This window comes from Bidens hawaiensis, unplaced genomic scaffold (genome assembly GCF_021521415.1).
Source record: "Bidens hawaiensis isolate Kalapana, Puna unplaced genomic scaffold, B.hawaiensis_p1.1 tig00000905_1, whole genome shotgun sequence".
Lineage (NCBI taxonomy): Eukaryota > Viridiplantae > Streptophyta > Magnoliopsida > Asterales > Asteraceae > Bidens > Bidens hawaiensis.
Genome location: NW_027491053.1, coordinates 5,092,261 through 5,102,127, shown reverse-complemented (window position 1 = coordinate 5,102,127; position 9,867 = coordinate 5,092,261). Strand labels below are relative to the sequence as shown.

The window sequence follows — 9,867 nt, the reverse complement described above, 5'->3', positions numbered from 1 at the left end:
ATGCGCAACAGAGTCTACCCAGCATCAAAACAGCTCGTTTACAGCCCAAAATAGCCCATTTACAGCTCAAAACAGCCCCGGAGTTGCCCGATTTGAAACTGCAGCCCCACTTTGAAGATCCAGCAGAACCCATGTGATCCCGGTACGATTAACTGATTACGTGATCGAAGACGGGTTGGAACGAGAAGGGGACGAAGTGCACCTGATAACAACTGATGGCGAGCCAGTTAATTATTCACAGGCAGAAGATGATGTTAATTGGGAGCGGGCCATGAAACAAGAGATCGAGTCAATTGAGAAAAATAAAACATGGTCTCTTGTTGACCCACCAATCGGTGCAAAAATTATTGGGCTCAAGTGGGTTTTTAAGATCAAACGAAATGCCGACAGAACGATCAATAAGTATAAAGCCCGACTCGTTGCAAAAGGTTACGTGCAACAACCCGGGATTGATTTCGCAGATGCATTCGCACCCGTAGCTCGACTCGAAACCGTAAGACTTCTTATTGCCCTTGCAGCTAGTAATGGTTGGGATTTACATCATCTTGATGTTAAATCCGCGTTTTTACACGGCGAGCTCAAGGAAGAAGTATATGTTTTACAACCGGAGGGATTTGAAAAACCGGGGCATGAGGGAAAAGTTTACAAACTTTCTAAGGCTCTTTACGGTCTAAGACAAGCTCCACGGGCTTGGAATAACAAGCTAGACAGGATTTTTAAAGGTTTAAAATTTCAAAGGTGTGAAAAAGAACAAGCGGTTTACAAGAAACGTACACCAAAATCGGTCCTAATTATTGGTGTTTATGTGGACGATTTGGTGGTGACGGGTTCGGATAAGATCAAAATTAACGAGTTCAAGAAATAAATGGCAGAAAAGTTTGAGATGAACGATTTGGGTAAATTATCTTATTATTTCGGGATTGAAGTTAATCAAACGGCGGACGGGATTGCAATTAAACAAGAAGCCTACATGTTGAAGATTTTGAAAGAGGCTAATTTGCAATTATGTAATCCGACTTATTGTCCGATGCAGCCCGCGGACAAGATGTCAAAGCTTGAGTCAGAACCGGAAGTAGATGCAACGGAGTATTGATAACAAGTCGGTTGCCTTCGGTACTTGGTTCATACTCGACCTGATCTCGCGTACTCGGTTGGAGTGGTGAGTCGGTATATGCAAAGCCCGAGAGTTCCTCATTCAGTGGCGATGAAACAGATTATGCGATACATACAAGGCACGTTAAATTATGGCATTAAGTATGGTCGAGGTGGAACCGGTTTACTATTTGGGTTTAGTGACAGTAGTCACAATATCGATGAAGATGACGGTCGAAGCACCACGGGTCATGTGTTCTACTATGGTGATGCTCCTATTACATGGTGTTCTCAAAAGCAAAGTACAGTTGCTTTATCTTCATGTGAAGCAGAGTATATGGCGGCATCGGCAGCCGCGGGCCAAGCCGTTTGGCTTCGAGAGTTGTTAAGCGAGATTACTGAAGAGGCATTGCAGAAGGTGGTATTAAAGATTGATAATACGTCTGCCATAGCACTCGTGAAAAATCCCGTTTTCCATAGTCGAACCAAACATATCAAATCCCGTTTCACTTTATTCGGGACTGTGTTCAAGATGGTGAATTGGAAGTTGAACATATCAGTGGCAAAGAGCAACGGGCGACATACTGACGAAGGCTCTTGCAAGGATTAAGTTCAAAGAGATGCGGGATTTGCTCGGTGTTAAAAATCTCCCTATTCCGATTCGGAAATTAGGGGGGGGGGATTGTTGGAATTAATTACCGAACCGTCCTTAATTACATGTGGCTTGCGGTACAAGGAAGGAGTCTTGGAGTGCAAGAAAGGTTAATTAAGGATTATAGATAATTATCAAGTTTGGATCAATTATCTGATTTTATTATTTTATTAGCAATCCTAGTTGTAATCTAACGCGTATAGGTTAGATTATAAATACCGAGTTAGGGTATGGGTTGTAATTCAAGTTTTTGAGTTAGTTATTGGAGAGTTAAGTCCAAACCATCCACGTTCGTTTATTCCGTTAACAAACCTGGTTATCACTTTATATCAATTCACCTACGTGATAAACAACCCAACAAGTGAATAAACAAAAAACATAAAATTAACGAGCAGCCAACTAAAGAATTAAACGGGTCGCATTACAAACCAAACCGATCCCAAGCTAACTATAACCTGACTCTTGAACATCCGTATTTCTAGGACTCATTATTTCACTTAGAAGATGTTAAAATAAATTATTTATATAGTCTTAAATTTAATACCATGTAAAGCTTTTATCAAGGCTCATCTGTTGCAATGTCAATCAATAAAATCAACTAGAAATGTGTCCATAATGTAAAGATATAAAAAATAGTGTAATCATCTGAAACAAAAAAATAAATAAACTAGATGTCCAATGAAATGTATACAAAAAACAAGCTACCTGAAAACCAAACCGAAACAAATATCGGAAAACCAAACCATTATTCCTCAAAACAAACTAACAAAAACATTCTCATCTACCTTGGATGAACCTTCTTCTTCTTCACATGACATTTACTGTTATTAAGGCTGGTTGTGCATCCAAGCTTCCTCTTCATTTCGCGCCAAACATTTGTTTTTCCTTTCTCAATCTTCATACTACTTTTCCTCAGATAACCTCTTTGAATCTCCTTCCTCATAACAAGACACTCTTTCTCCAATTCTATCACTTTACTACTCATTTTTTCCAACTCTCCCATCACTTCTTCGTCGTCCTCGGTTGACTTTGACCGGTCCTCCGGCCCCACCACCTCCTTTGTGATTGTTTCCCTAAGATGCAACTGCCCTACAAACAAAACCTGAACCATCACACGAACAGGAAGCCGCTCGTTTTGAGCCGCGTGCTCACACGCCTCGGGTGACAACTTGTTGCATTCCAAAACCGCGCATATTTCCTCTCGCTCGGATTCTGTTAAATATTTGTGTTTGTTAAGGTAGATATCGATTGCACGGTATATTCCATCACAGGGTCTTTGTGTTCCATCTGATGCGGTGATCGACATTTCTGCAAGCGAGATAAACGAGTCTTTCCTTAAATCAATATCGTTCGCTACCTCGCTTAAAAAGTCCTCCACGAGTTCAGCCACAACATCAAGCCCGGATTGATCTTTCCCGGTGAAATTATGGTAAAATTGTTTCAAGATTCTTCTAACACAATCGGTATCATACTTCTCGTCCTTAGAATAATACCCTTGTGATGGTATTAGCAAGTCATTTACGGTTGCCAAATCCAACTGTCTTCCAATCCTCACTTCAAACCCGTCACGACAGCTGGCACTCGCGTCTAGAACCGTCGCGTATTGCAGCATTTCAGACAGTCTTGTGCACGGGAGGACCCCACGTTCATGAGGTAACAATCTTTCGATTGCTTCAATTGCAAGTCTTTTGGAGCTTGAACAATCACCTTCAGAAGAAGAAGATGTGGATCCTTGTGGATCAAGAAACACCCATCTTTTAGCATACTGATAAAGATTTGATGCGATGTAGCTTGAATCCATTTTGCATTGAATCATTCCTCTTATTATCGGCTCATAAAACTGAAGGCGAAGGGCGGTTAAACTCAAATCTTCTGACTTCCAATCAAGAACAAAGAGTTGTCTTGTAGCATTTGGCTTGTAAACATTCTCATTAGTATTATCTTCTTCTTCTTCATCAAGAATTGGTTCGCCTAAAAGAAGTGGATTATCAAGAGCTTTGGTGATGATTGAATCCATGCAGCCATCTATTAGTCCAAGTTGTATCGCTTGTTGAACAACAGTTGGATTATTTATGGCCTTTAATGCTCTAATAGGTTCGTTCCAACCGGTTATTATTTCATGTTCAAAGAAAGATAAGGCTTCATTCAAGAGATTGTGTGGGCTGTGGGTGTCAGTCATGCCTAAGTAACAGGCTAAACATGATATCGGGATGACGGTTTCGGGTGTAAAGTTGACTTAGAAACCATAGCAGAATCTTGCCATGATTTCAAAGATTTGAGGGGTGGCTGGGATATCAGAAAGGAGATGTGAAAGATCTTCATCAGGGTTTTCTTTAAACATCTTGCAAAGTTTTGATGATCTTACAGCAAGAAGATCCTGCATATAGTTTGACTTTGCTAAGGTCAAAGAAAACACTTTTTGACTTCATGATTTTGTAAAATTCTCAACTTTACAACAGTTTTTTTATTGGGATGGTTTATGACAGTGGTTTGTTGTTATAAACTGAAAAAGACAACAATATCACAGATTTCATATATGAACATCAGAATTGATAGGCATAGTTTGACATTATAAAGGTTAAAAACAATACATTATTACACTGATATAAATGTCAATACGCCCAAACTTTTATATAATTATGTAAAAGATTTGATAATCTTGCATTAAGAAGATCTTAGTCTTGTTTGTTATAAAATGACAAAAAATAAAACAATTTCAGAGGCTTTAACATCAGAATTGAGTTTAGTAGGGTCAAAATATGTAGTTTATTACCCTCAAATTAATTATTACCTTTGTTGTAAAACAGGCGGCCGAGTACTCCCCGCCTAGATCGAGTACTCCCCGTCTCGGCCGAGTACTCCGTAGGTATTTTCCGAGTAATCCCCGACTACTCCCAAGTACTCGCGACTCCCTAGTCGACCACCTAGGACCGCCTAACGACTTTTACAACCTTGGTAAAGGTCTAAAGTTTACAACATTTTTGATTGTTATAAATTGAAAAACACATGAACAAGAGGAGAATTGAGTATAAAAGTGAAAGGAAAGCACAATGTACTTATGCATGTATGTATATATTATATTTGCAAAGGTGAAGTGGAGTGTTTAGTAAACCTTACCCTGTGCAAGTTGAAAGGCGTCCCGCCTACGATGACCTGAACATCCTTTGAAAACGAATATCTCGACATCTTCTTTCTTCCTTCTGAAAATCATACAAATTCATATTACCATTAATAAAAGGATCCAACGTAAATATAAAAATCAAATGATTTAGAGAGTGAGAGAGAGCATGTTATCAGAATAGAAATATGAAACATTATAAACCTAAAAAGACGTAAAACAGAAATATGAAATAATAATAATGTGAAGAAGAAGATGGTAGTCTCTGTGTATCGGAAGGAAGGACAGAATATTAAGGGAAATGAATAGAATAGAAGACTCTTTCCATTTGAATGAATTTGATCTGCGGCTAAATTATCGCATTGGAAATCAGGCTGCTTTCCTTTCAAAATACTATAGCGCTTTTTTTTTTTTTTTTTTTTTTTTAAATAAGTTTAACTTTGTATTTGGTTTAGCTTTTCAAGCTTATGCTTATAAGCTAATTTGAAGATGGTTTTTTATCTTATTTGATTAATCTTATTTTTGTAAGAATGTAAGTTACTCATTTGTCTCAAATGGTGGTGGATTAATGCTTATTGAAACAACTTATAATAATTCTAACAAATAAAAGAATGATGGATTTAACAACTTATTATCAACTTGTGGAATATAAGCTAATCCAAACACTTAAAAAAAAAAGCTTATCAAATAATAAAAAATAAGCTATAAGCTACTTTAAAATATAAGTATAAGCCAAAAAAATAAAAACTAAACCAAACACCCCCTAATTCATCAAACGATTAACTTCCTTCATCTCGATTGTTAAATCTTGGCTATTCAGAGAGCGTACTAGAGTGTGTTGTTAAGATGAGAAATTTAATTTCTCTTTTTAAGTCTTAATGAATTCATTTTGCTCTCTTTTATCCTCAAAATTTGTTACTACTCAATCTCGAATGACTATTTTAAGAGCGAGAATCCGTTCCCCAAAATTATGTGAGTGAGATTTGCAAATTATATGTTATGATTATGAGTGGTTGTAAGTAGAGGAGAGAGAAAATTTATATAGAAAAGTTAAATTTGAGGTTTTACTGTATATACTGTATAACTTTTTAAAATTTTCATAAAATAGCTGTGAGTGAAAGATAGAGAAAATATGATGAATAAGGTATAAAAATTATTATTTAATTAAACAGGAGAGAGAAAATACAGTGTTTTTTAGTATAATTATATGATATATATAGATATAGGGTAGGGAACGGGCTGGGAATGCTTTAAGTTTTGTTGTACATGCCATTTTATGACCGCCATCCGGTTTGGCATGTAACCACTATTATAGTAAGACGCAATGTTTTGAAATCCGGACCAGACCGGTTAGATCTGGACCCGCTAAGCATACCGGTCGGTTTGCACTACTTAGCCTGTTTGCTAAAAACCCGGCCGGTTCTTGCAGTTCACGGTTGGACCGGACTCAGTGGCCCGCCGGTCAAACTGACAAATGCATTTTTCTTTAATTTTTAATCAAGAAATAATCAAAAATTCATCTAAAATCTAATCCTAGACTCGGTATCTTTATCGCCGCCAAGGTTCTGTGTTGATGATGGGGCATGTACACATAGAGACAGTTAGAGTAGGTAGAAGAAAAGAAGGTTTAAAAGCTTGAACGGACATGAAATTCCGGCATCGGAGGTGGCTGGCCGCTGCAACTGTATGCGGCTATAGGGTAGGCGTCTGGTGGTGTTAAAAATGAATACGATGGGTAGGGTTAAGGAGCGTATAATAGGGATTCACTTAAGCCTATTTGTCATACTAAAAATTACCACTTATTAATAAATGGATATATGGATATGTCTAAAAAAATATTGACATCAATTCTTAATTATTATTCACTTCTTTTTTTATAGTATATACATGTATATAAAATTATATATATATGATGTCATTCGGATCAAACACTGGTCCGTCCTCCCCGGGTCGGTCCGACCTTTGACCCGGTAAGGCGTCCGGGTCAACATCCGGGCCAGGTCTGAAAACATTGATAAGACGTTTAATGTATTGTCCAGTCTTGAAACATTAATGCCACGGCTAACTTGGGTTGTTTGGTAGCATTTTAACAGCCATTAAGAGACTACCTTTTAATGGCTCATAACCTTTTAATAGTTAAGAGGTAGTCTTAAGTTTGAATGGTTAAGAGGTAAGGCTACTTCTTAACCATTAAGATATTATAAGTCACTAAAAAATAGCCTCTTAATGACTGTTAAAAGCTAACAAACATCTATTCTCTTTATTAGACTTCTAATAGATTTATATTATATGCTCCGTATCTTAAATTAACTTCATCTTGGAAAAGAATATTATTTATTCAAAGTTAATTAAATCATTTTAAAACGAGGACAACCATACCTATAAGTTGTAAACTATCCTAGCAAAAAATTGGGTGTTACTTTTTACATCCTGGTCTACAACACCCATTCTAGTTTAGTCTATAAGAGAGGGCAGGGCATTTATTTAGGTAGGAGGCATTTATTTAGGCAGGATGCATGGCTTCCAATTACATGGTAACATCGCTGTCACCTTATGTGGGTAGGGTTCATGGCTTTATTTCAATATTTCGTGGTAAATATTTGCCATGTAAAATTGATTCATTGTTGACTATTGAAGAATTAAAATGAAATAATAAAGTTCTAGGATACTTGTGGGTAGGTGCTCCAAATAATTTTATGGTTTGTGGGTAATTAAGGGTAGAAATGAGATGGTAGTACGAGATTGACCGACAAATGGATAATACTCATGGGTGCCCTTTCCCCCTAACTCCATACTCTATAATGGCTCTCAATAAATATAACTATTATTTAATTGTTGTTGGTTTAGATCAAATACAAATGAAATTAACATGCTATTATGAGAATCAAGTTAAGTAGTTATATATAAAAGTAGAGTAATTATTATGTAATTAAATCATATAGTGATTGCATAATTAATGTATGAATTAATTACTTAATTATTATACTTGCATATATAATTATATACTATATATAATTAAGAACTTTGGTGCTATTATGAGAATCAAGTTAAGTAATTATATATAAAAGTAGAGTAATTATTATGTAATTAAATCATATAGTGATTGCATAATTAATGTATGAATTAATTACTTAATTATTATACTTGCATATATAATTATATACTATATATAATTAAGAACTTTGGTGACGCAAAGGCCACTTGCGGCACCAGATTGGTCGGTGAATTCTGTTTTTTTTTTCTTTTTTAGTTTAGTTACCAACTTATCATAATAAGCGTAATGAAAACTGATCAAATGCCAATTTTTTTCCGATACCATAATAAACCTATAAGAAGCCGACAGAGTTTGCACATACACGCGGCTTATTAAAGCACATGACCGACAACGCTCCGTATTACCAATGCGCAAGTTTACCGACCGAACCACCCCCACCCCCCAATTGGTCGTTGGTCCATATCTTTTCGTTATTTTAGTTCCAGTACCATAATGTACGTAATCAAAACCAACCGAATTCATGTCAAGTTACCGCCTCAATGCCCAGGACCGACAACGCTTAGGTTGTACCACCGCCCGGGTTTGCCAACCAAATAAACATCGTCTTAAATATTTTGCCTTCTTATATGTTAATTTGACGAATTAAGTTTTCGGGTTTTAACGCTCAAATTTTACCGATGGTGTCTGTATCGTAATGAATGCAGTCGGTACTAACTCAATTCGTGTAGACTCATCATTGTAACGGTCGGATTTAACCAACGCCCGGGTTTCAACGCTGGGTTTTGCCAACTACCCTGGCGCGTTGCGCCGGGGTGAAAATCTATTTTCTTATAATTAGCATGCTAATTTAATTTGTGTGTTAACTTTCCCCCATTGTTATCTTTTTATTTCGAAAATATGCTTTTTATTATTCTTTTATGTTGAATGAATTAACTGTAAATTTCTATATTGAATTCAAATGTAAATTTAAATTGTGTTTTGGGGAGAAATTGACGGTGGAACGTGGCGGAAATTCAACGTGTGATAATTTTTAACTTTTGAGTTATTCTCATTGTTTGTCAAAACTTAGTTTTTGTTATGCTTTATTTTTTGTTTAGAAACTACAAGGAATTATTCGCAAATGAACGAGTATAAATATACAGTAAATTATTATTTTTTTTAGAAACTACCGAGAATAAAAACTAAACTTTAGTAAAAGAAATAGAAAAATAAATAAATATATTAACTTTTAAAATTATCTCATGCAATGCGGTAATTCTAAAAATAATTTTAGAATATTAGGCCATGGGGTATACTCTAACCCCCAACATAAATTAAGATAACATAACACTTTAAAGATGGATTAGACCACTTTCCATTTGTGTTAAATTTGTTAACATGGATTATGTTTTCCATAGGTTAAAAACAAAGAACAAGTGCTTTAACCTAACAACTCATCAACTGATTATCTCACGTCATGTCATATTTGACGAATCCATTTTCCCATATTCATCCACCACATTACCATACCCCAGCCCATACTCTTTTCTAAATGATCCACCACATCCTCACATTTGGGGACATGTCCAACCCACTTCAGCCCAGCATATATCCACATCAGATTCTACCCAGCGCACATCGCCCTCCTTCTCCGGCCCAACATCTCAACCCATATCCACACTTCACACATCCCATTCCAGCCAACCTCTACAGACCAAACCTTAGCCTCAGCTCGATAATAAATTTCATCCCCCATTCCACAACCAGTTTTCCAAAATAAAAAATCCCCTAAGTATCCCCAAACTACTTTGACCTCCACCACAACTCTTCCACAACCTCTTAATACTTATTCTCACCATTCCAAACAATCTATCCCACATCGGATTGCTTTCTTCCTAACGAAACTACCCCATCTCAGCTCACGACACGTACGATTCGAATCCGTGCTATGGACGACATACATAAACCCAAACAACAATGTAACCTACATACCACAACTATCGTGCCTCTCCATAAAAAATCCTAAAATTT

General features: G+C 36.5%; 1 protein-coding gene and 1 pseudogene across 2 annotated transcripts; one reads left to right on the top strand and one right to left on the bottom strand.

Moving 5' to 3' along the window:
• The first annotated feature begins 1,171 nt into the window (after positions 1-1,171).
• Positions 1,172-1,702, top strand: LOC143547218 (secreted RxLR effector protein 161-like). The gene has a single exon (XM_077038702.1). The coding sequence runs from the start codon at positions 1,172-1,174 to the stop codon at positions 1,700-1,702; it is 531 nt and encodes a 176-aa protein (XP_076894817.1).
• An 823-nt stretch (positions 1,703-2,525) lies between these two features.
• LOC143547647 (BTB/POZ domain-containing protein At5g17580-like) lies at positions 2,526-4,930 on the bottom strand (annotated as a pseudogene). The gene is made up of 2 exons (XR_013137806.1): positions 4,862-4,930; positions 2,526-4,121 (listed from the first exon to the last, which is right to left on the bottom strand). The product of XR_013137806.1 is annotated as a BTB/POZ domain-containing protein At5g17580-like (transcript).
• Between the last annotated feature and the right edge of the window lie 4,937 nt (positions 4,931-9,867).